The sequence below is a fragment of the Pongo pygmaeus genome, chromosome 7, assembly GCF_028885625.2.
Source record: "Pongo pygmaeus isolate AG05252 chromosome 7, NHGRI_mPonPyg2-v2.0_pri, whole genome shotgun sequence".
NCBI classification, from domain to species: Eukaryota; Metazoa; Chordata; class Mammalia; order Primates; family Hominidae; genus Pongo; species Pongo pygmaeus.
This window is the reverse complement of record NC_072380.2, coordinates 37137942-37164472: the sequence shown is the minus strand read 5'-3', so window position 1 is coordinate 37164472 and position 26531 is coordinate 37137942. Positions and strand designations below refer to the sequence as shown.

Below are 26531 nucleotides of genomic sequence, written 5' to 3'. Positions count from 1 at the left end.
GCTGAGGTGAGAGGGTCGCTTGAGCCCAGGAGTTCAGAGCTTATGGTGAGCCATCATCACACTACTGCACTCCAAATTGGGTGACAGACCGAGACCCTATCTTAAAAAAAAAAAAAAGAAGTTGGTGGGGAAAATGGGAAAATAGGGTGCCACGAAAAAGAAAAAGAAAAACACACCATAATGGCATTGTAAGTTGTGCTTACGATTGTTGGTTACTTTCTTAAAGTTTTCTGAGGATGTAAGAGGAAAAAAATATTGTAAACCTTCAAGATCTACTTGTAATTAAGATTCCCTGCTGCTTAGAAGAGAGTGAAATCTTTGGAAGATACTTTGTTCCCTGAGTGGGGTAATTGGTAGGGCTGAGAAGTGGAATGAATGCAGGCGAGCTCTGTGCTAAGGCCCCCTGAGAAACAGACAATGGGAAGATGACAGGGAATGGAGCCACTGAGGTGGAGACCAGGAAGGAAAAGGGGAAATCCAAAGAGAGGTTTGTTTCCAGAGGGAATGCTACGTACAATATTTCATACCTTTTCCACCTCACTACTGAGATGGAAAAGAGCCGCTTCTTGTTAATGCAGAGTAGAGCTGAATATATTTCTGATTTCTACTAAATTTCTGAGTAATGAATGTAGGATAAAAACTGAAGCTCCTCATGAAGAACCCAAGACATTTGGTTTGTGTCTAGAACCATCAGTGACCTCCAGAATTTCGCAAAATTTTTCAGTTTTTGGTGAGGAAATGGAAGCGCAGAGGGCTAACTGGATTCACACAACTATTTAAAGAGGAAGGTTTACACAGATGGCTAGAGATCATAATTCACTGATAATTCTTACTCTTGATGGGATCTAAATACCTTAAATTGTTTTTCCTTAAAAATATCTCTGAGATTTCCATAATGCAGGAAGACTTGGGGGAATTAAAGTTTTATTTTATTCTCAGATTAAGATGCCTTATCTGTTTCATGTGCCCTCTTTCCCTCCTTTTCTTCTCCCTTCTCTTCTATTCCCTTCCCTCCTTTCCTTCCCTTTTTCATTTCCAATTTCTTTCCTTTCCTCTTTCCTTCCTTTCTTTCTCCCCTTTCTCATTTCCTCCCTTTCTTCCTTCCTTCTTTTCTTCCTTTCCTTTCCCTTCCCTTTCCTTCCCTTCCCTCACCCCTTTCCTTTCTTTCTTCCTTTTGTTTCCTTCCTTCCTTTCCTTCCTTCCTTCCTTCTTTTCCCTTCCTTTCCCTTCCATTCCCTCTCCCCTTTCCTTCCTTCCTTCTTTCCTTCCTTCTTTCCTTTCCCCTCCCTTCTTTTCCCTTCCCTTCCCTTCCCTCCCACCTTTCCTTCCTTCCTTCCTTCCCTTCCTCTCCTCCTGTTCTTTTTTCTTTCTTCCCTTTCCCTCTTCTCCCCTCTTTTCTTTTTCTCTTCTTCCTTTCCTTCATTCTTTTCTCTTTTTCCATTTTTTCTTTTCTTCCTTCCTTTTTTCCTTCCTTCTTTCCTTTTCTTCCTTCCTACTCTTTTCCTCCTCCCTCCCTTTCTTCCTTTTTAAATATTTTAAAGTATCTACTCCATGCTAGAACTATGTACAGTCCTTGCCCCGGTTACATACCACATGTTGCAAATACAAAATATTTTCAGATATTGATGAGTTTGAGAAAACCCCAAATTTTAGAGGATAGTCATTGAGTTTGGAGACATGACTTTAGATAAGGTCCCAAATGGGGGCTTCTCTGACATTGAGACAGAATCTGAGGAAAAAGGAAAAGTCATCCTGGCAGAAGGGTTGCAATAAATAACCCATGGTGGGAAATAGCCAGTGTGAACAGGATGAAGGAGGAGAGAATCCAAGCTCCTTGCTGGCTTGCAAGATCCTAGATTTTCCTTTAATTGCCATGAGTTAACATTGTAGAATTTAAAGTAAGGAAATGAGATTATCCGATGAATATGTGTAAAAGATCTCTGGCTGCTGTGAGCAATGGACACTGTAAAGAGATAAGAATTATATAATTGTTACATGTACTCTGTGAGTTACCCATAGTGAGATCACCTTTGACGATGAGAAAACTGCAGCCAGGATTTACATACCATGCCCAAGATCACATGGCTTGTAAATAATGGAGGCGGCTTCACAGCCTGATCAGTACCAACTTCAAAGCCCATACCCTTTTCAGGGTACCTACTTAAGTTGTAGCCCTATTAAAACATACAAGGTTTGACTAGAATTTTCAATAAAATATTGAAATCAGTTTTCTTCAAAGGGGAAACCTCCCTATGGGTAAATCCCCCTTTGAACCCCACTTTCTGATTCCAGTTCTCTGCTAATAAAGGACTTGAAATATCCTGACTTTTAGAATCTAGTGTTCTAATTGGGTTCAGACACATTCACATCAGCTGAAGCAGCTGTATGAAAATCTGCTTCTGACGCCGGCTGAAGGAGAGCATCTGAATTTCCACCTTAACTCCATCTCCTTTTCGAGCAATGGTTCATTTGAATGTGTCAGATCATAGCCTGGGTACATTTTACTAATGTCAATATTTTTGCTACCTAATAGTACACAGTATTATACCTGAAATCTTCCAGCCTGGCAGGGTGCTATTACAAAAGATTGCTTAATTGTAGATTACTTCTGTACATTTAAATTTCAGTAGCATATTAAGTTGTCAGGCTTAATTACTGTTATATGTTTAGATTATGCCACAGATTATTTAGTTCAGTACCTAGGTTTGCCAACCTGTTCTCCTTGTGATGTGACAGGGCAGTAATTAGAGTATTACAGAAAAACCTAAAATTTCCCATGGAGATGTCCAGGAGGCCTGGCATTCTCACTGATCCTTCAGAGATTCCTCACTCTGCTGCTCCCTCAAACACCCCCGCCCCATCCAATTTCCATTGGTGAATTTCTGCAGTGAATAGCCTTGATGGTCCTAGCTTGGCTTCACATTTATGTTTATCATGACTACAAAGATGTGGAAAAGCCCACTGATCCCTCAAAGGGCTCACCAGATAGGTTAGGGCAGAATTTCTCCACCTTGGTACTGCTGACATTTTCTAATTGTGTGAGGCCGTCCTGTTTATTGAAAGATGTTTAGCAGCATCTTTGACTTCTACCCACTAGATGGTGATAGCATTCCCACAGTGGTGAAAATCAAAACTGCCTCCAGCCATCATAAGGTGACCTCAGGAGATAAATTGCCACTGGTTGAGAACCACTCTATCCCCTAGTGAAAGGGATAGAAAACTGCCTACCAGCAAATCTTATTTTAGTGCTGATTGTGGACGATGCTTTCTGCCTCCTGGTAGAATCTCACAATCCTTTATAATTTCAGTTCTTGGGGGTGTGTATTCCTGGTTCTACCTCTTAACGCATGGTGAAAGAGGAGTATTATTATGGAAGGAGAAGAATGATTAAGAAAGCCAAACAGGCTTCTGTGAAGATTGGGAATTTCTATATTATTAATACAAACTCCAGATAGAGACTTATGATGCCAGAGTAATTGGGGAAGATTCCGGGTAACAGCCCTTTGCTATTCACAGGTTGCCTCAAAATGCTCTTAAAATGTGACCTCATGGCCAGGCGCAGTGGCTTAAGCCTGTAATCCCAGCACTTTGGGAGGCCGAGGCAGACGGATCACAAGGTCAGGAGATCGAGACCATCCTGGCTAACATGGTGAAACCCCTTCTCTACTAAAAATACAAAAAATTAGCCGGGCGTGGTGGTGGGCGCCTGTAGTCCCAGCTACTTGAGAGGCTGAGGCAGGAGAATGGTGTGAACCCGGGAGGCGGAGCTTGCAGTGAGCCAAGATCACGCCACGGCACTCCAGCCTGGGCGACAGAGCAAGACTCCATCTCAAAAAATAAATAGATAAATAAATAAATAAATAAATAAATAAATAAATGTGACCTCACTGATGTGACAGTGCCAGGTAAGCAGACCTGACGCCTTCATTAGGTGTGTCCTTAGAGCCTATCTGCATCTATGTTTCCCCGTCACACAAATGGGTGTGATCCCATCCAAACAAGCCCAACTCAGCACATTCTTCTCTAACCTTTTCTTTTCATCTTTTCACATAAGCACATTCATACTCATAATGATTCAAATACTTTGACATTCCTTCCTTTTCTCTTTGCCTTTCCAATTTTTTTGACATTCCTTCCTTTTCTCTTTGCCTTTCCAATGTTTTTTCCTTCTTTCCTCAACCTCCTTCCCCAAAAACCAGTCAGCTCCTCCTTTAAGGGCAACCTTCTTGCCTGTAACAGAGTATCCGACACATCATAAAAAAATCAATTTTTTTTGTTGATTGAATGAATAAAGTAGGAAAATCACTAGATATAAAGGAAACTAAAATTAGAATCATAGGTTTATGTTTTGTCTAGTCCATAAAGAAGGTGAAATTTCAATAATAGTAATAACAGGAAGAACTATTCACCTAGACCATCAACTAAATGACTTACAGTGTTGTCAGTTATCCTGGGCTTATATTGTGCATGGATTTTCATTTGTATATGGATTTATAAGCATTTTTTTTTTTGCTCTGTCACCAGACTGGAGTGCAGTGGCACGATCTCGGCTCACTACAGCTTCTGCCTCATGAGTTCAAGCGATTCTCATGCCTCAGCCTCCCGAGTAGCTGGGATTACAGGCATGTGCCACCACACCAAGCTAATTTTTGTATTTTCAGTAGAGACAGGGTTTCACCATGTTGGCCAAGATGGTCTCAATCTCCTGACCTTGTGATCCCCCCCGCCTCGGCCTCCCAAAGTGCTGGGATTACAGGTGTGAGCCACCGCGCCCTGCCTATACTGCTTTTAAAGTGAATACTTCTTCTTTGTCCAATTATGGACAGTTACAAGCATGCACATGCACACACACACACACACACACACAAATGATGAATGAATCCAAGAAGTGACCCTAATTGCTAAGCTAAGGATTCCTATGGCAGAACAAAACAGCACTTTTATGAATCTTCAGATTTGCTCAGCAGAGGTAGGGCTCACCCCTCCTGAGTCTGGCTGTTAATGGCATTTTGATATTCATGAAGTGCCTTGTTATTAGCTCTGCTTTGGAAAACACCCTGAAAACCTAGTCTCTGGGTCAGGATTGGTTGCTTAGTGAAGGTCTGTCTAATAGCTGGCTTAGTTTGCCCTCCAAAGATTAGATTACTGTTTTATTCCTTTGTGCCAATAACCTTATATTTTCTTGCATAGCAACAGTGTCTAGGAGTCAGAGAGAGATTTTTGGATTCCCAGTTTGAATCATGAACATTGTTATCGACAGCCATTATCATGAAAAGCCTTGCAATGCCTTCAATGCTAACCTCTTCAAGTGCCATGCAAAGTGGGGCAGCTGCAGTCACAGGCTGCATGACCCAAGGATTGAGTACCTGATCTTGATACAGAGAATCAATTGTTCCCAAGGAACATAGCTTGATCCAGGGGATTCCAGTCATGACTTACTTTCATTTCTAGAATTGGAAATCTGTTTTAGATACAGAAAATTCTTCAGTAATAGTACTTTTAGATTAGGTTGAGGGGATGGTAGTCAATTTTTAGAAATAGACTAATGTATAAGCTTTTTCCCTTTTTGACGGAGAAGGAAAATCACAATTTTGCATGGGGATTGACCATAGGCACATTTTGGGCATAGTGAAATGTGTGGAAGCTCCTCAGGTGTCACAGCTCATTTGCTGCAATTCAACAAGTATTTGTTAAACATCAACCGAATGACAGTAATTGCAATAGGCACTGAGAGGAACACAAAGGGAAAAAAGACATGATCCCCATCCTGGAAAGACCCTTGCATCTCCCTCACCATCTCTTTCTAGTCTGAAGTTGCAGTATGACGGTTTTAGTCTATGAATGTTAGAAAAGATGTTAGTCTTCTAAAATTCATATACTGAAATCATCTCAAAAAGTAAAAGAGACTCATGTTTCATTCTCTCAACCACAAAACTAACAATTTGAATTTGATTGCATTAGATCTATAAGATTCAATGAGAATTTCATAATAATAATAACTATAGTAGTACCTCATTAATTAAAGTAATATACCACATACTATGTTCACTGATCATAACAACAAAAATGATAACACTTCAAAATTGTGATAGTTTTTCCTTAAAAATTAAAAAAACTGTGTTAAGTGCATTCCATTTAGAAGATGCACGCCATTATCCATTTGACTTAGAATTCCAGAGCACTGAACTGCGGGCTGTTTCTACTGTAGGATTCTCAGGATTGGAAGGGACCTCAGAGGACATCTGTCCCACCCTCCTGCTCCCCATAATTAAAACACTTCGAAGAGGAGTTAATTCTCTTTTCTTTTCCCATACATCCTAGTTTCTTCTTTTCAGGGGTGCTGTTCTCACCTGACACTGCGGGTGATGGGTCAGAGGAGGAGTCAATTTGCAAGGATCCGATGGTGAGGGTTGCCATGATGGCTTCTGTGTCTACCATACTCTGGCTGCTAGATGGCTTGGGTGGAGGGGACAAGACAACACACATGGAGCATTGCTCTATGTTGGCTGCATGGAGGTCTCCAGAATAAAGTGCACATCCCTAATGAGAGGAAAACAGAGAGAGGAGGCATTTGTCTGATGGAGGGATGTTATATCATGGCTCATGGTGGTGGCTCTTTGTGATTGATGTAATTTTTGAGCTTTGAGCTCCAACTTTCACTGACTTGATTTTAAAACTTAGTTACCTCATATCTGACACATTTAACCTCATCAAACATTAATATTTTAGTGTGAATAAATTTCATAGATTCTTTCCTGAAAGCAAGTTTGGATGAGACAGAGGAGAGTGGGGAGGGAGGAACGTAAGTCTGTGCCACTGACTCAGATGGAAGAAGAGAGTAGGGTCAGGGTAACAGTGATGAGGAAAAAAATTCAGAAAAAGAGAGGTTATGGATCTAGAGGCAAAATGTGCATCCTCACAATATTGCTAGTACAAACACCTGGCCCTACTTGTACTCTGTGGGTTAACTAGCAAAGTGGCAGTCGCTTCTTTCTTTGGTGGAAAAACAGAGATCAGTCTGGTACTGTATTCCGGTAGGTTGGAGTCTAATATAGTGTTAATTCCTAACACTAGCTGGATCAGATTTGCTCTTTTTTTTCTTCTTTTCAATGGACTTAAGCAGGAGTGGTAGTACAGGGAAACTTACAGTGGCTTTTTAAAAAAGCAAATGCAATTTGCTTCTTGAGATAATTATTTTTGAAATTTGAAAACTATTCCTTACATTAGGTTGGTGCAAAAGTAACCATGGTTTTTGCCATTACTTTCAAATATATTGCCAGCATTATGAAAACGCTTTGGTGCGTATCTCATGAAAATGAAATGCTTTGGTGCATTTCACAGTGTACATAATGGACTCCTCAACCAGCGAAATTGTGACATAGAGTGGGACATAGATCTATGCAAGTTCAGGGAAAATATAGTTGCAACAGCAATACCACACAAGCAAAATCCCTCCTCTCCATACCGCTATCAGGGACCATGTGGCATTATATGGTCCATATAAAATGTCTCCAGAAAAGACGAAAAAGCTAGAGCACAAATGCTGGCCAGTATTAGCTTAGGTGTAGCCATTAAATTATAATCTGACTCAGAAATGCAGAGAAACTCTTATTTGTACAAAGACCATAAAACATGGTGATTCGACCATTAACTCAAGAGCCACAATATCTGGATTTAAATCTTAATTTTGTTAGTTACTTACTGGCTGTGAAATCTTGGTCAAGTTACTTACTCTTCCCATGCTTAAAGTTCAATAAATTTAATACCTACCCCATAGGGTGGTTTTGAGATTAAATGAATTAATATAGGTAAAATATTTAGAAAAGTTTCTGGCATCTGGCAAGCACTGTAGAACTGCAATATTATTATCATTATTAATTCTAGTCCTATTAATATTGAAATCCTTATAAATATTAACTTTTCCTTATATGATACTTACAGGCAGAATGTATATCTGGGGAAAATTCCGGAGGAATCGCCATTCTCTCTGTAGATAGTCCAGAGACCCAATGAACACTATGTCTTTCAGCTCCTTCCTGGTATAGTTGCTGGCTCTCAAGGGCATTACAAAGTTCCGAAGCCCCATCAGGGCTGAGTGGGCATCTCCAAATACACATGCTACAATATGGTTCTGAAACTTATGTTTTGACTTGCCAGTTCGTTTCTAAGGATAAGGATGCCAGAGTCTGGTCATTTTCATAAACAAGATGAGAATCCCTCCAAGTAGGCCCCCTCTCCTCCTCCCAGTTCTTCTAGGTACATCCACAGCTCTACTTTCATAAGGTGAATATAATTTTGCAAATTGTTTATAAAAAAGAGAACTCATGCACAAGTGGTGCAATTACACCTTTTACTTTTTTGTGGAATTTCTTTTTATTTCACTTTCTTTCTAGTTTTCTATTAGCTTGGAATGCATCAACTAAAACTCAGATTAGCATCATTCCTCAGGGTGTGAAATCATTGGACCAAATGGAGAAAGTATTTCTTGATTTTTATTACACATTTTTAGCCTTGTATGTGCCATAGTAAAATTCAGTGAAAGCCTAAGACATTCCAAATTCAATGCTAAATTATGTCTTCTAGTGAGTCCTGAAAATTACAGCAAGCTGTATAACATATTGCAGTATTAAGTGGGTTTTCATTCATTAGTTTGAACCACATGAATTTACCTTTTTATGGGTCAAAAATGGTTGAACAATGGCAATTTCATATGGTTCAGTTGAATATACTGAACTGATTCTATAGACTCCTGCATCAAGGAAATTCATCACGCAAAGTGCATACAAGAAAAAAAATATTATAAAAATTTCATTTCCCCATCCTGTGTCCAAGTGTTCTCATTGTTCAGTTCCCACCTATGAGTGACAACATGTGGTGTTTGGTTTTCTGTCCTTGTGATAGTTTGCTCAGAATGATGGTTTCCAGCTTCATCCATGTCGTGGGGTGGGGGGAGGGGGGAGGGATAGCATTAGGAGATATACCTAATGTAAATGACAAGTTAATGGGTGCAGCACACCAACATGGCACATATGTACATATGTAACAAACCTGCACATTGTGCACATGTACCATAGAACTTAAAGTATAATAAAAAAAATTTCATTTGATCTCAAACATTTGAATATGTCTCATACTACTATCAGCATTGCCAATTGTTAACATTGCCCCTGTGTCTCTAAGTTGAAAACAAAAGAATATGCATGGAATATATTTAAGTTTCTCCCACAGTCATAGAGACTCATAAAAACAATAAATGTAACTTTTAAAGAATGATATTCCTGTGGGAAACTTATTGTAAGCCTATGTGTGGTTTCTTTCAGAGCATGGCTAATGTCTCCTCTTAACAGCAGTGGGATGTGACAGAAAGAACCCTGGACTCGGAGTCGGAAGACATGATTTTGTATTCTGGTTCTATTGTTAGCTATATGACTGAGCAAATTACTTAACCTCTCTGGTTCTCAATTTCTTTGTGTTTAAAATGGAAAAAAACCCCAAAGACTTAATTTTGTTGTAGGACATTATATATTCAAAGTGTTTATTTCTTAACTCACTAAAAGTTGTTCAATAACTATCAATCAAATCTAAAAGTTATTGAATTTCTATATTTTCAAAGGAGGACATTTAGAAGCTGGTACAGAGTAAGTTTAATTTTCAGCATGAGCATTCCCTGCATTCCTAGACACACAAAGACTCAGAATACTTCAAATGGATATATCATTCTTCTTTATGCCAGTCCTTTGCTGGGTTAAATGGCAATCTTCTATGAAACAGGCATTGATGAAGTCTAACAGAATAAATAAGTAACATCTGACATTTCAACAATTAAAGTTTACCAAATTAACATATACTGGGAAATACTGTACTGTACCCTCCTTCCAAGAGAGATCTCCCTGTGAGGGGAAATAAAGCTACTTGTCTGGAGAGCCTTCCTAGAGTGATATGAATCTTAACCAAATCTATTAAATAATTGTCTCTAGCTAATCCGATTAGTTTTAATTTGAATAGTGAAGCCTCTGACGGTATTTAATGTAACATGTCTAAAGTCCAACAATTGCTCTTCTGAGTAGAACTAAACAATTAGAAACAAGATACATGGCCGAGTGCATTAATGGGCACAGCTAGAGAGGCAATTTCTCCAAGAAACTGTGGCACAAAACTGTCTCCTGATTAAGAAAGATGGTGGCTATTGGAGGAAGGAGAGGGTGTCTTATTTGTTCAAGGTAACTTAAATTGATCATTTCTACTTGACCCTTTTGCAAATGAAACCAAGTTTAAAGACACCCCGAATTTTGCAATCCAGATATTTCTTTCCTAGGGGCACACATTTCAAATTCCTTACCAGTTTTAAAGCTAGAAGGCATCCTAAACTTAACAAAAGACCCAGTTGGTATTCTGAACTATATTCCATATCAAGTATCATAAGGGAAATATCAATCATGGCAACCTGTCTGCATTCTTAATAAATACGATTTAATAAAACTTCTGCTATTTCCATCCTTTGGTCTCAAATGTCTCAATCTGCAATCAACTTCCTGACCTTTCTAAAGATTTGCCTCCCACTGAAAATATGTTTGGCTTCCTGCTCAACGGATGTTTATTTTTGTATAGTTCAGAATAAGGCATAATTGCTAAAATGGTGAGTTTCAGCAACCCTAATAGTCTTCCAGTTGGTATGACAGTTCTGACAGTTTCGTGTTTCTGATCAAATGATGGATCATGCTTTTACAAAAGTTGAAATATATTCTGTCAGGACACTGGCGCTGAGCCACAAAGATGTGTATGTATGCATGTGTGCATCTATCAAAAAAAGTGAACTAAACTACTTTTGGAAAGCAAGAAAATATATATAAGTATCAATTAGTCATATATGAAAAAATATATATAGGTTTCATACAGCACGCAAGCAATCATTTTTATTTGTTAAATTTATCAGCTACTACTTGTAATGTAAACCACTAAGATTATACTTGAGTTTCCAACTCCAGAAAATTACAGTAGGTGGGCATCTAGAAAGCAGGTGCCAGACCCTGGGTTAGGATACAAGATTTTTTCCATCTTAGTTGCAGGCATTTCTGTGAGTTGAGTTAGTTTGTCTCTTTGAGAAGAGAGACAAGGACATGACTGTAATATCTACAAAGATTCACCCAGGTTGTACGGAGTGTTTAGGAGGCATATTTGTGGCTTATGTGTTAAATCTAAGTAGAGCCAACTTTAAGAAAAATCACTACAGAAAAATCCAAATTTCAAAACCAATACATTAGAAAAATGCTTATTTACTTAAAAAAAAGACTGCAGAGTCCTTGTAAACAGTAGGTTTCCCTGGTGCATTTATTAATTAGATTTACTAGGAAAACAGCAAAACTTCAGGAGAGCATTATTCTGAATAACTGAGTCAGCTAAACTGTCAAAGGAGGGAGGAAATAGTTGAAGACATATAATTGTTTGAAATTCCAGCATATTGCTCATGTAGGCTTTGTCAAATGCCTCATGTGTTACTTTGCACATTATTCATATGGCTGGTGAGGGATGTGGGTTTTTTTCTTTTTTTGACAAATTCACAGTTTACAAAGAAAAGTGACAGGTGCTTATGACTAACAAGAACATCATTTACCCTAAGAAATGCTTTATCTTATTTGAGATTTGATGATGCAAGATCACCTACCAGAGTCACCTTGTCCAAAGAGGTTGGTTTGCACCAGTGAAACATCCCACTGCTATCAAGCTGGTCAGAATCTTGTTCTACATCATGTTGTAGAGTCCTGAATAGGAAGAATGGAGAGTTAGTTTGAGACTATTTGGAGCTCCTCTGTAACAAAGCCGAGATGTAAAACTCATCAGAGCCTTGAGCTCAAAGAGGAGAATAGCATAAGTAGAATGACCTCAGGTCTGTAAGACTCTAGAATAAAGGCTTAGGTCTGAAAAGCACAAAGAGCCCAGACTGTATCATAGCTGAAGACACACTAAGCATTTTGGGCAAAAGCCACATCAGGATTTTTTTTTTGCCTTAGATCATATGTACCTTGAAGATAGTTATTTCTGCTTTTAATTTTGATACTGTATGATACTGTTATCCATTGGCAGATATCATGAGCAGTGTTTTGGGCACCTGAATATAGAATTTAAATAGCTGTGAGAGATTCAATCATGGGTGATATTTCTCTCCTTAGTCTATTTTCCTCCTGTCTCCTTTCCATGTGTTTTTCTCAATGGGTCCCTGTTGAAACATCTTGATTTAGTAAATACTTTTTGCATTTTTTAAAGCTTTCATCACTGGTCTGCATTTGCCTAGACTTTGCTCTGATCTTGATCTAAGTCTTGGCAATGTCATCCCCGTGGCCACCCCACACTGCAGTTAGACACAAGCTTGTTTCATAATATATTCAATCCCTGACAGGGTTGGATGTTCTTTTGAAAAATCCCACTTTCATCCTAAGGAATGCATATTTGCTTGTGAGAGAATAAGAAAACCCTTGTCAAATTACAGAAAATCAAGGATTAGAAAGACCTATATCAGCCAGGAAAAATCTAGGCTTACACTGCAGAAATAACCTCAACATCCCCAGGGCCTAACACAACACAGCTTACTTCTTCTCACCTACTCTATATATTTTACTCAGGTGAAAAGGTGTCTCTCCTCCACACAGCCATCCAGAGCCTGGGGGACAGAGGCTCTACCATCTTATGGCCTCAACATCTGGAACATGCATCCTCCTCAGTCACCAGGCAGGAGAGGAGAAAGGAACTGGAGAACCAAGCCTAGGCCTCTAACTGCCTTGGCCCAGGGTGACTCGCTTCATTTCTCCTTACATCTCATTGGCCAGAATTAGTCACATGGCTTCTGCTGACTTTTAGAGGCTTGGGGAACATGGGAAGTAACTTGAAATGTTCAGTGAGCATTTCTGTCTCTGCCAGAAACTTTAAAGACTACCTGCCCTTATTTTATGGATAAAAGTCAAAGAGCTAACAAAGTGCAAAACTGGCATTTGAATAGACTGCTGAAGTTGAGGTTACCAACCTCACCATATCCAGTTCTGCTTTCCTTCCTGAGTGTAGGGATAGGTAGGTGGGGCCATGTGACTAGCTCTGTCCAGTGAAATGTGAGAAGAGACGGTCCAGGCAGTGAGAAGCTCTCAGGTGAAGTTCTCAGGGTCTCTCCTAGCCTGGCTGCAGCAGTGGGCACCTTGAGCTGAGTGCCCTGGCCTGCTTGGCCTGTGCTGGACATGTAATGTGAACAAGAAATAAACCTTTCTTGTGCTCAGCCACTGAGATTCCATAGCTGTTACCAGGGCATAAGTCCATCTCATTCTAACACCAATTCCTTTTGCAAAACACATGTTCCATGGTATATTAGTAACTGGAGACATCCTAGGAGTAACCAAAGTTTGAGAGGAATGGCCCCTCTTTAACAGTCACTTATACGATCTGACTGTGTCCCCACCCAAATCTCATCTTGAACGGTAGTTCCCATAATCCCCATGTGTCATAGGAGGGACCCAGTTGGAGGTAATTGAATAATGGGGATGGTTACCCTTGTGCTGGTCTCGTGATAGTGAGTGAGTTCTCAGGAGATCTGATGGTTTTATAAGGGGCTTCCCCCCAATTCACTTTGCACTTCTCCTTCCTGCCACCATGTGAAGAAGGACTTCTTTGCTTCCCCTTCCACCACGATGATAAGCTTCTTGAGGCCTCCCCAGCCATGCTAAACTGTGAGTCAACCAAACCTCTTTCCTTTATAAATTACTCAGTTTCAAGTATTAGCAGTGTGAGAACGAACTAATATAGTCACAGTGCACTTTGGCCTGTGAAAGGTTCTGACAACAGCATATAAAAGGATTTCTGCAATATAGAAATCCTTTAAAAATTGTATAATCCAGTGTTTCACAACTTATCTGACCACAAAAGCTTTTACTATTTACTTACACACTTACTTATTTTATTTATTTATTTAAAAGTATCTGTGATTGTCCCCTACAGCCTTTTGGAATATACTGTACTGTGTGTCACATTACAGATTCAGTCCTGCTCATCTCAGATGTAACTGATAACAATGTTCTCCCATGTGATTTTACTCTACATCTTGGGAGAAATACAATCTATTCCGCTTCATGCTGCAGGATTAGGGGGTTTCCTTGTGAATTAATACAGTTTATTATTCAATGCCTAGACCCCAAACTCAGACCTCAACATAATGACAAGCAATTTTGCTTTCCTCAAGCAGGCTAGCTTCTAAATTGATATCTTACATCTTATTTTTTTTTCAGACAAAAGAACTTACTCTAACTTAGATTGAAGTGTCAAACTTAAAGTAATAGGACAGAGAGGATCTAGAAGGAGAAGCCAGGGTAGGGGGAATGGGATACTAGAAACAGGTTTGGAAAGTCAGAGAGGGTAATTCCTAATAAGAGTGGAAAAGGTCTTGATGCAATCCTTAATCTCCTCTTGCACTTAAGAACTACCTATAAACTTAGTGGGTTTAGTGAATTCTAATCATTTGCCTGGCTAGACGATGTAACATATAAGCTTCAAGGTCAGCTTGACCAAAATGGGTTACCCTGTTCATTCAAATTAACATGTCTTTTGGCAACTTAAATATCTATAAGCCATGAGTTCCAACACCAAGTTCCAAAAGCCCCACAGGCTCTCTTAATTGTACCAGACAGGACCCTGATGGCAGCCTTATGCCAAGCTTGTTAATGGGACTCACCAGCAAGCACAGCTAATACCTGAGTCTGGTCTTGATTTTCATCAGGATTTGGAGCATTGATGAATGATATTATTCATCCATAGAACCTCTTTCCATCTAAGAGTCACTTCCTAGACACTCTCCCTAGGATCCTCAGAACATGTGTTTACATATCATGACCAAGTTGGTAGTGACTGTCTTTCAGGGACTCTTTGAGAACAATTTGGAAATAGCTATGTTACCTTTTAGGAGGTGGTTCCCTGCTGTCTGCCCTCAGCACTCAAGTCTACAGCTGCTGCTACTACTTTCCTTCTGGTCACTTTCTTCAGCTTGTCTCTACTTCCCCTCCTTCTCCACCCTCTCCAACCTCATGATAAATGAAGAGTCTGGTCTGGTAATTAAATGCCCTTTTGGCAAATTTAAGATGATCTTCTGCCAAGCACATTTTAACATGACTCAGAATAGGGAATCAATCACTGTACATTTTTATCATAATAAAAGTGTGATATATGTATACAAGCTGTCACAGACAACATTTTTCTTCATTCTAATGTTATGAAAAACAGATATGCCTTAAAGGAAACACCTGTTGGAGACTGATATTTAAAAAATGCTGAAGGAAACCCACTTCATCATAAAGGCATCCATCTGGTGTCCTTGCCAAAGCAAAACCGAATGCAATTTACATCACCATCCCTTAACTAAAGCTCCCTTCTGCCATATGCTTTGCAAATGTCAGGATCCTTATAGAAACATACTCTACCTAAGAGACTAATAAATCATCTATGAGAATGTTCAGCACTAGCAGTCTTAGAACATGGAAGCAAGGAATAGAACATAAAGGTTATGCTATAGGAGGAAAAGGTAGCCACGGGGTACCATTCAGGTCAAAAAAGATCTGTCAAAGCCTGACCAAGGTGGAGGGGGCTTTGTATATAGGAGCGACTGGCAAGAAATGTGGTTGGAGTTGCATGGGATGGCCTTCAGCAGGATGTGTTTGGGATAATGGTGGGGTTGATTCCCTGGTCACAAGTCTTGCTTCTTACTGCCCAAGCAACAGCGTGTTGTATTTCTGTCTAGGAGCATCCAGGAAGCAATGAACCTTGAAATGTTCTCAGAGTCCCATCTCCAGCTTTCAGCTTTGGAAGCTGCTGGATAAGAACAGTTTTTGCAGCCTGTCCGCTTGTGGCTGTGTAGAGCAGCACACAAATCAGCATTCCTTTCTGATGACTGCTTTTCTTTGGGTTGCTTTGATATGCATGAAGACTGTGTCTCATGAGCAGAACGTGTTGCCTCATGAGCAGAACGTGTCATTTGAACGTGTTCCAGCAGGGAAAGGCAGCTCTGTTTTCTGCGACCATTCTGAATAGAACTTCTATTCTCCCATGTTCCTAGCAACTTATCCTGTATAAATCCTATCAGTTAAAGGAAAAAATAAATAAACCCTGTGCCTTTGGTTGCCAGTGGTGGCACCTGATGAGAGAGAGACCAAACCATGTAAGAAAACTTCTATTAAGAAGGTGGACTAGGTTTCACTGTGCTAGGTCAGGAGGCATGGTTTCCAAGAATGTAAATTTGTCATCATTATTTTCTCCAACTTACAGATTTGACTCAGATGATTCTTGAAGGTGATCTGCCAAAAAATGAGATCTTCCACTGTTCACAATATTTATTAGAAAGTTCAAAAAGCCTCTACAATTCCTTTTTTTTCTTTTGTAGACCTCATTTTTGGCTGTGTTAGGAAATCCTGGTTTATGACCATTCTACTTGAAATTTCCTTAAAACCCCACAGATGGCTTGTAAATTCTTAAGAGAGAGTTTTCTGGCCTAGATGCAGAGCAATATATTTTTGGGGCAAGATTTGAGTTTTACAAAAATAACAACTTTCAGGAAGTTCTAGCATAGATAGAAGGAGGGAAAAGCATTTGCGTGTCCAGCAGTTTGAGTGGCTTTCTTGGTTCAATCTTTTGAAAAATCCATTGTGACTGTCTCTTGAATGTAATAGTCAAGTTCTAGCCAAAAATCAAGAAAAAAATCCTGTGTCACAGGATGCCTTTGATGGTTCTGAGATTTTTGTATATCAAAGGCTACATCTGCCCTCTCTCCAATGACTTTATAAATAGCAAGGCTATTCAGTTTACACCTGACTTGGAAACACCCACTTATTGTCAATTCTGATGACTTCTGTATGTTATGGGGGAAAAATCACCTAAAATTGGGGAATGTAAGGGCAGGTTACATAATCAGTTCTTCCCACCTGATCCTACTCACATACCCCCTCCCACACCTATACACATATTGTAGTCAAATATTAAAAACTGAGCCTAATCTTTATGGCCACATTATGATTTAATTTTTCTGGATTTCATCTCATTGCTGTTTATTCATTATGAGGCGTTTTATTTTACCTTGGAGGGAAATTTAAGGTTTAAAAAAATTGATAATTTTGTATAGTTCATTTCCCCAGAAACCTGTGTATAAGCAAGTTGAAAAGAGATCCTGTGAGTGCCAAGAAACTCTCAGGACCAAGCAACTGGGGACATAATTCACACTCCCTGTTAGAAAGGCCTCTGTGGTTCCTTCCTTTTTCATGAGGAGTGAAACAGGCACCAGGCTCTGTGTCTTGCATCCAGCTTGGCCAGTTAATCCTTGCTGTTACTCTTTTACCGGGTAAAATTTTAAAAAGACCTGCCATGAAATCTCATGGGATGTGACATACATTGACAGCAGCCTGGTTACTTCCAAAGCACCAAGCCCCCTTGGTTGCCATCTGGGAAAACCTTAGGAAACCATCTGGGAAGAGGAAAATAAACACACTGTCTACTGGCCATTCTGCTTTGCTTGGGTTTGCTAGGACACGGAGACTTTCAGGGCTAAAACTGGTCACTCTGTTGCCCAAATGGCGATACTTCTTTGTGCTAATTTGAAAAGCTCTCTGGGAGGAAGAGGAGGAAAGAAAGAATAAAACACTTGGAATATCATGCCTAGAAAGCCTTCCACGTTGTGCAGAAAACTTTCTACACCTCTGTGTTTATTGATGAGTTCTGCTGATGTTTAATGGAAGAGAAGACAGAGAAGACAGCTAGGAGGCCAATAGCCCTGAAATGTTTTAAGATAAACAGCCTCTGTATTCTTCAACCTCTCTCTGCTTCCTGGTCTCTCCTGATTCTTTGCATACACAGAGTCTTCATGAAGTCATTATTAAATTATAAACTTTAATAGTAGAGATAAAAGATATGATTTAAAAAACATCTGTAAATGGTATTTTTAACAGGAGGTATATGAAAATTCGGGATATCATTCTATTCAGTATAATCTTATTTCAGTTTATGTAGGAGAATGTAAACTGTGTTCTAAGGTAAACCAGATCAGCTGTGAGCAGAGTGTTCTGTTTGCCTTTAAACGCTGCTTTACAGATGGGCTCTGTCAAACTCATGGCCTCTGTTTTCAATGTTTACAATCTGAAATCTCCATGAAGGCATTTTCTTTTCTATCTTCTAGCTTAGAAGTTAGACCCAAGATCAGAGCGGCCCCAGCCCAGGTGAGGCAAGACTAGGATAGAGTTTCTATTAGATAAACCCACATCTGAGCCCATATTTAAACTTCTGTCTGTTAAGCTTTGCTTTATTTCTGATAAGTAAAAACTGACAGCTTTTCTGCAGAGCTTTTTCTGTGAATTTGTATAGGCATCTCTGAATATAAATTGTTACCAGATGAAAAGGGAAAGATAAAAAGACAATTTCCTTCTTTCTCACCCATTCTTCAGATGAACCCTCATTTAAATCCCTTTATATTTCATGGAAATTGCATTTGGAATTTTCTACAACATTAGGACAAATGAGACATGACCCAGAGCGGCAGGTACCTTTAATAAAAGTCGGAGTCTGTGCCCTTGGCAGAAGAGCCTGGGGCTCAGGGCAAGTCTCAATCCTCATGAAAGCAATTTCTTCAGCCAATTTTTTTCAGCATAAGGTTGTAGTTTTAGATGCTCTTTCCCACACTCTCCAACACTTTCTAAATATCAACTTGCATTGTAAGTACAGAAGTTGATCTAAATAAAAAATACTTCCCTCCCATAGACAGTTGTGGCATAGAGTTTTCTTTGTGTATTGGACAAGGAACTGAACAATGAAGTCAGTTACTCTGACACTTTCAATCCTAAAACGCATTACTGAAACAAATGCAAATTTCAGACACAAGACTGTTTTTTTTTTTCTTTTTTCCTTTTTGGTGGGGTATGGAGATGGGGAATTGAAGCATGAGATATCTGAAAACTACCTCCCTTTTCACTGTATTGATCCACTTCCCAAGGTTTTATGGGATTGAGTTCAGGTCAGGGTTCAACATGACATAAATGCTTTCCTTATGCAGTGGGTTGGGAGGCTTGGCCTGGAAAATTATTAACATTAATAACCCCCAAAAGGAATTGGGACTGGAAACAATAGCACCCATCAAAATGTTACTGGTGTGAGGTGCACACGTGTTTACGTATGTGAGAGAGGGATACAGGGGGTAGGTATCAAACTCTGCAGAGGAAATTAAAATGATTGCAGGTATGTGAATATTTTAATGTCTTTTCTCTAGAAATAGGAAGTTATTTGTGAACTCTTCTTATCCATATTGCTTAGTTTCTCTGAAATCCCTGTGGCTGAATGTTGAAATGGAGTCAACATAGTGTGCTTGTGATTATGGATTTTTGAAAACATTGGAAGGACCCAATGATGATGTGTTGAGGACCACAAACTTTAAAAATTTCCTCACATCTGGAAGCCATCACTGGAGGAAAGCCTGTGAATACAGACATCCTGAGTGTTATAACATTTTACTTAGTACCAGCGACCTGTCAAGAAGCAATGGAGATAATGGAGATGGAGGCCATTTGGGATCACTCACGACATGGAGTCCTCCCAGTCTGTGTGTTACACAATGGCTATTTTTAAAAGGAGGCATGCCTTGATTAAAGATGAAAAGTTAAAATTAGAAGTCTCTTGTGGGAGGGAAAAGGTTATGGACAGTGTTCTTTAACAAGAAGATGTGATTAGTGTAGGGCTGTGACTAGGGATGAAAGGTAAGCATCAGAGATTTTTAGTGGGCCGTAGAAGTGCAGGGTGAGATAGCCTCAGTAAGGCAGGGGCACTCATGCTTAGATGTTTCCTATGCTTTAGTTTTTTAAATTAAAGGTGAATGAAAATGAAAAGGGGTAAGAAGGAGGATATTCACCCTGCTCTGTTCACCTCTAATTTGAAATGGAGTTTCTAAAGGTCATTAAGTCCTCAGCTTTCCTGATGTGTGACTCTTAGTGACATTCATATTTGGATTCCTTGAAGCTAAGACATGTTGCATCAAGAAACTATTTAGATGTTCCACTTCTTATTCTAAAGCTCCAGAGGGAAATACTGGAAGTCATTTATTGCCTTGTAAATGTTTTGTACTTAGTTGCAGCCATTTATGGGGGGAGAGAAAAAGACAGACAGAGAGCGAGAGAGAGAGAGAATGATTCTATAAATTTTATGGGAATTTTTCTACAATAGAGGGAGAAAGAGAGAATGAGTCTATAAATTTTATGGGAATTGTTCTACAATTTGAAAATCACCACCAAACACACATACACACAGCTTTTGGCAATAAAATTCTGTCTTATGTATAATCAAATGTCTGCACAGTGGAACCACTGTGCATGCTGATAAGTGAGTTTTGACTCAGACTCTTTTTGCTATTGTCCCATAGCAAGAACAAAATCACCCCATGGTTCACCACTAGTTATAACTCAGGCAGAAGCACATGCATCTCTCTCTTTACTGATCTTGTGGAGTAAATGGAAGATGCAAAATTGTGTACTGTGAAAGTTTTTTAGGTAATCAACTTTGGCTTTTACAGACTAGAATAAATTGGCATCTGTATGAAACTATCTTAATACAAATATAAATAATATCTCACTTCCTGGTGATCAGTTTCTTGATTATTTTGCAAGAAGAAATGTTTTCCTATAATCTCTTTCTTTTTTATATCAAAAGCTCCATTGAAATAGATTCCCAATCATGTCTAAGCTCTTTTTACTGTATGAAAAAGAAAATAAACTGCATGTTCTCTGAAATCTTCCTCCAACCTCTTCTATTTGATCACCTCAAAGGAACGGACCTTCTTTCTCAGAGTTCCAGGGGTAAAAGTCCAACAGTAACCACACCAAATTTTAGATGTCTTAAAGATCATCGCATTCTATTCTTTGATTCCTTTATCTGCTGTACTATTACTTTTGTTTCCATGGAAAATTAAGATTATATAATTGAGTCAATTTCTCTTTAAAAGTATTATTTACCCCTACTTTTCCCAATTTTCCAACAACCTATTAATCTAAACTCAAAACATTTATTAATAGTTTGGAATGAAAATTATTGCTCTTATCAAATTATCACAAATCTAATCTTTGACTATTGTTTCCAGACATCTGATGTGATACTGTTCATCTTAACTATCTAGAACAGAGTTGACAAATTTTATTTTGCAAAGAGCTAGATATAAATATTTTAAGCTCTTCAGGCCAAGAGGCTAAATTGATATCATGTAGGTACTTACATAACAAGAAAGAAAATAAGTTTTTATAAATATTCATTGATGATATTTAAAATATAATAGTTTAGTAATTTAAATTTCTTAAATTATAGGTCTACTAATGAAAAAAATAATTTTTAAGGGATTTTTAAAATTGGCATCCATAGTTAATATTCTCTATAATCAAAATTAATTGCAAATATTCATATGTTAAGGTTGACAACAACAAAATTGAACATATTTTATCTTTGAAAATGTCTTTTCACACAGATAGGTACTATCATATACTGATAGTGCTCCAAGAGCATAAGATTCTATAATAATTGAGCATATTTATTGCTTAGAAGGCATTTATAGAATTTTATTAGATTCTTTTGATATTTGCCTTTTAGCATGTCATTATATTGCAGATTAATCACTTGCAATGAAAGTTTAGGTAGAAACTTCTCACTTGCATTGTTAAGTAAACTTTGAAATACAGAATTTTTTTAGCACTTGCATCAAGGTCTAAAACGACAAAGCTGAAACTGAGATCAGAAAATATATCTACGGAAAATTTGTGTGGAAATAGTAATCTCATTTTTTATTTTAACTTTTGACAGCATGGGAAGTATATAAAGAAGAATGATATTAGTTGTGATTCAAAGACTGATGATTGTCATTGTAATTATGATAGTATAAGTTTCACATGTTAGCTCTGCTTTGACTTTCAATTTTAAATTTGTTAATAGAGATGATGAAACCTGCAGTGAATAGTAAGTTTCGAAGTCATTTAGTGTTCGGAAATAGTGGTTGACAGCACAGTTCTTCTTATTCAGAAACATTTTAATCTTGATCCAGGTTTTTAAAATAACACGAAAGGCGAGGTACAGTGGCTTATGCTTGCAATCCCAGCACTTCAGGAGGCCGAGGCGGGCAGATTACTTAAGGCCACGTGTTCGATACCAGCCTGGCGAAGATGGTGAAACCCCATCTCTACTAAAAATATAAAAATTAGCTGGGCGTGGTGGTCAGTGCCTGTAATCCCAGCTACTTGGAAGTCTGAGGCAGAAGAATCACTTGAACTGTGAGGGCAGAGGTTGCAGTAAGCTGAGATTGTGCCACTGCACTCCAGCCTGGGTGACAGAGTGAGACTTTGTTTCAAAAAAAATCACAAAAAACTTTACTATTGTTAAATTCTTAAACTGATGTGTGGTAGGGTAAGTCAGGATATTCAGATTTTATTTCTTACAAAACTTTATGGAACTAACAATGGCAAAGTTCATGAGAGCTAACGAAATTCACCATTGACACTTCTGGTTCAATAACTCATGATAAATTCATATATTCTTCACAAAATACTTTCTGATGGATAACACAATAAGGACTATAGTCTTTATGCATTTTACATTTTACGAACTTTGTAAATTTGTCTAACTAGGACTGTTTCTGGTCCACATGTATGTTTGTATCAGCTGTAATACATCTTAGCAGATTCTGCTTCAGATTATACTGAATTAATATTTTCTCAACTTCTTTGAATATATTTTCACACGTAATAGTGCCATGCAGACTATTCACAGAGGCCATTTAGGCACTTCAAACTCTGCATTGACTCCTTGAATACACAATAACTAAGCTGTATCAGTAATGTATATTAACATATTAAAAGCCAAGGGAAACCACTCACAACTATTTTCCTCATTTTTAAGTGATATTGATATTGCTTCTGATGTCTTCAATTCTTCCAGCAATGATTTTTGCTAAAAGGTTAATAGTACTAGGCACTTTTATTTTGTCTGGATACATTTTTTTGGTCTGCTGCAATCAAACACAATATAATTGACTCACCATTAGTAAATGACTTCTCTTGCTTGGCTAATAAGTGAGTCACTCAGAAACAAACTTTGGTTGCAAATTCTGCTGTGTTAAGATGTTCTTTTAAAATTTTATAATTTTTCTAACCATGGCTTTACCATGAATTGGGAATATTGTGATAAGTGCCAAGTTTGATAATATCAACGTGTATTGTAGTCTTTAACCACAGCTATACTTTCATTGCAAATTAAACACAATGCTTTTGTACGGCAACCATATAAAAACAGGTAGTGAAGTGGATTTTGACTTCTATTCTAGAAAGCAGCCTGACACCATTTTAAAATAGCATTTGCATAGACCAAAGATATCACAAATACTCAGTGGAATTTGTTAATGGAAAATTTTTTCATGAATTATCTATATTTCTAAGCTTTTTGGATTTTTGGCTTGCAGATTAAAAGTGTCAAGTTAGAGATGAAGGAAGGTGTTGCTGCAAAGAGATGATCTTAAACCAGCTTGAGGGACCATTACAAGTTTAATAGGAAGATGAAAAATAACTACAAAAAGTAACTACAAGGGGCATTCTTCCAGAATGGCAGAGTTAGGGCCTTTGAATATTCACTATTCTACACAAGCAATGAGAATACTGACAAAAAAATTATCAAAATCAACATCTTCAGAGTTCTGGAAATAAACCAGAGACTTGAAGCAATATGAGGAGTATTTGTTAAAGAAAAATGGTGAGATCTTGGTAAGAACAATAAGCTTGATGGCATTTTTGAGAAGTGCTATTCCCATTCCACTATCTTTAATTCAACAGTAGCCTTCAAGATCAGAAGCCTTGCAATAACAGTAGCTCTAAAAACCAGCAGTCCAGCAGCCACCAGAGAGAAAATAATAGATCTGAAGCTGTTAAATATCCTTATTCACAGAATATGTTACTATTTGAGCTTTCTAGCAGCTCCCTGGAAATGCACTCTCACAGGGCTTATCTTTATTTGGCCTGGGAGCTTTCTCAGTGGAATTTTTCCTGAGGCATATTAAAAAAAATAATCAGCAGCAATTTTTTAAAATTGCAAATATCTGAGTTATAGTTAACAATGTGGCCAAAAAAAGACTTATAAAATCTTCAAAAGAAAAAGCTGGAGAATTAGAAGTCTATAGAGAGGGCCAGGTGTGGTGCCTCATACCTGTAATCCCAGCACTTTTGGAGGCTGAGGCAGGTGGATCTCCAGAGGTCAGTAGTTCAAGACTAACCTGGGCAATGTGGTGAAACCTCATCTCTACCAAAAAAAAAAAAAAAAAAGGTAGCTAGGCATGGTGGCTCCCACCTGTAATAACGGCTACTTGAGAGGCTGAGTCAGGAGAATTGCTTGACCCCAGGAGGCGGAGGTTGCAGTGAGCTGAGGTCGTGCCACTGCATGCTGTCCTGGGTGACAAAGCAAGACTCTGTCTCAAACAAAACAAAAGAAAATAACAGACTTCTATAGAGGGTATTAAAAGGTTTTGAAACATTCACTGTAGGAAACTAAATAAAAATAAAACAATGTGCATGTTTAGAGTTGTAAATACACCCAGGGGAAAAAAACCTGAGATATTCCTAATCTCTTCTGGCTGATCTTGAGACTGCACAAACCAAAAATGAAGGCTAAGGCAAAGAGGTAAACTGCTAAAATGTCAAAGTAATTACCTCAACATGCACACAGAATCCCTTGTCAAATATAAGAAGATTTATCAGTTCAAGACATTTAAGGAAATCTCAGTGCAAACATTAGCTGACCATAAAGCTAACTGAGTAGAGATTTAAGTGTCAATATACAATAAAGCATAGCAAAATAGTTTTTAGAGTTGTCATACAACATTATTTAAAATGCCTGGCTTTCAACAAAAAATTATGAGACACAAAGACAGAGTAAGTATGGACCATACCTGGCGGGGGCAGGGCGGGGGGCGGGGAACACCAATAGAAACTATCCTGAAGGAAGCCCAGACATTGGACTTTCTGGGCAAAGATTTTATAAGAGCCATTATAAATATATTTAAAGGGCTAACTGAAACCATTTTTAAAGAACTAAAGAAAAGTATGAGAACAATATAGCACTGAATACAAAATATCAATGAGGAGATAGATTATAAGAAAAAAACAAATGGAAATTCTGGAGTTAAAAAGTACAATAACTGAAAATAAAATTTTAGTGGAGGAGCTCAACAGCAGACCTGAGTTGGCAGAAGAAGGAATAAATGAGCTTGAATATAAGTCAATGGAGATAATGCAGTCAGAAAAATAGAAATAAAAACCTATTGAAGAAGTATACACAGAAGCTTCAGAAAACTGTGGGACATCATCAAGTGTATCAACATACACAAAATGGGAGTTCCAGAAATAGGGGAGAGAGAGAAAGAAGAAGAAAGAAAACTTAGATAAATGGACACGAATTTCACATATTTAATGAAAACATTACCTAACATATCTAAGCAGCTAAAGGAAGTTTAAGTAGAGTAATCTCAAAGAGATTCAGACCTGGATTATATCATAATCAAATTCTTCAGAGCCAAGGGCAAATAGGAGTCTTGAAAGCAGCAAGTAAAAAGCAACTCAGCATCTACAAGGGATCCTTAATAAGATTAACAGCTAATTTCTCATTGGAAACCATGAAAGCCAGAAGGCAGTGGAAGAACATATATAAAGTTTTCAAAAAAAAGACATCAATTAAGAATTCTATATCCAACAAAGTATTATTCAAAAATGAAGAAGAAATTGAGACATTTTCAGATGAAGAAAAATGGCCAGAATTATTGTTTGCAAACTTTTATTATAAACAATACTAAAGAGTATTACAATTCCTTTAGGCTGAAATGAAAGGATGACAAACCTTAACTTGCATCCACATTAAGAAACAGAGTATCAGTAAAAGTAATTACACAGGTAAATAGGAAAGATAGTATTATCTCTCTATGCATCCGTCCATCCATCCATCCATCCATTTTTCCATCCATCCATCCATCCTTTCGTATTATCTTGACTGACTTAAAACACAAGTTTGTAAAGCAATTATAGGATTGTGTTGATGAACCTGTTAATATTATAAAGATGTAATTTGTATGATAATCATAGCACAAAGGTGGGCAAAGAAATAGAGCTACATAGAAGTAAAATAGTTATGTACTGTGAAAATAAGATGGTATTAATATGAACTATATTGCTATAAGCTGTTATTTGTAATCTCCAAGGCAACCACTAATAAAATAAAAATACTCTAAAAGAAATCACAAGAGAATTAAAATGGTACAATAGAAAATATCTATTTAACAATAAAATAAGGCAGTAATGGTGGAATAGATTAAAAACAGACAAGAGACATATATAAAAAATACCAAATGGCAGACTTAAATGCTTCATTATTCATAATCAATTTAGGTATAAATAGATTACACTAATAAAAATGCAGAGGTTGTAATAATATTCATAAAATATGTATTTCATTTACAAGAGACAGAATTT

At 38.0% G+C, this 26531-nt stretch overlaps 1 protein-coding gene across 1 annotated transcript in view; it reads right to left on the bottom strand.

The window, feature by feature from the left end:
- KCNU1 (potassium calcium-activated channel subfamily U member 1) overlaps nucleotides 1–26531 on the bottom strand; it is a 164000-nt gene that overhangs the window by 25658 nt on the left and 111811 nt on the right. The window contains 3 exon segments of the mRNA XM_054497661.2: nucleotides 6351–6540; nucleotides 7940–8164; nucleotides 11663–11759. Coding sequence (XP_054353636.1) covers nucleotides 6351–6540; nucleotides 7940–8164; nucleotides 11663–11759 — 512 coding nt within the window.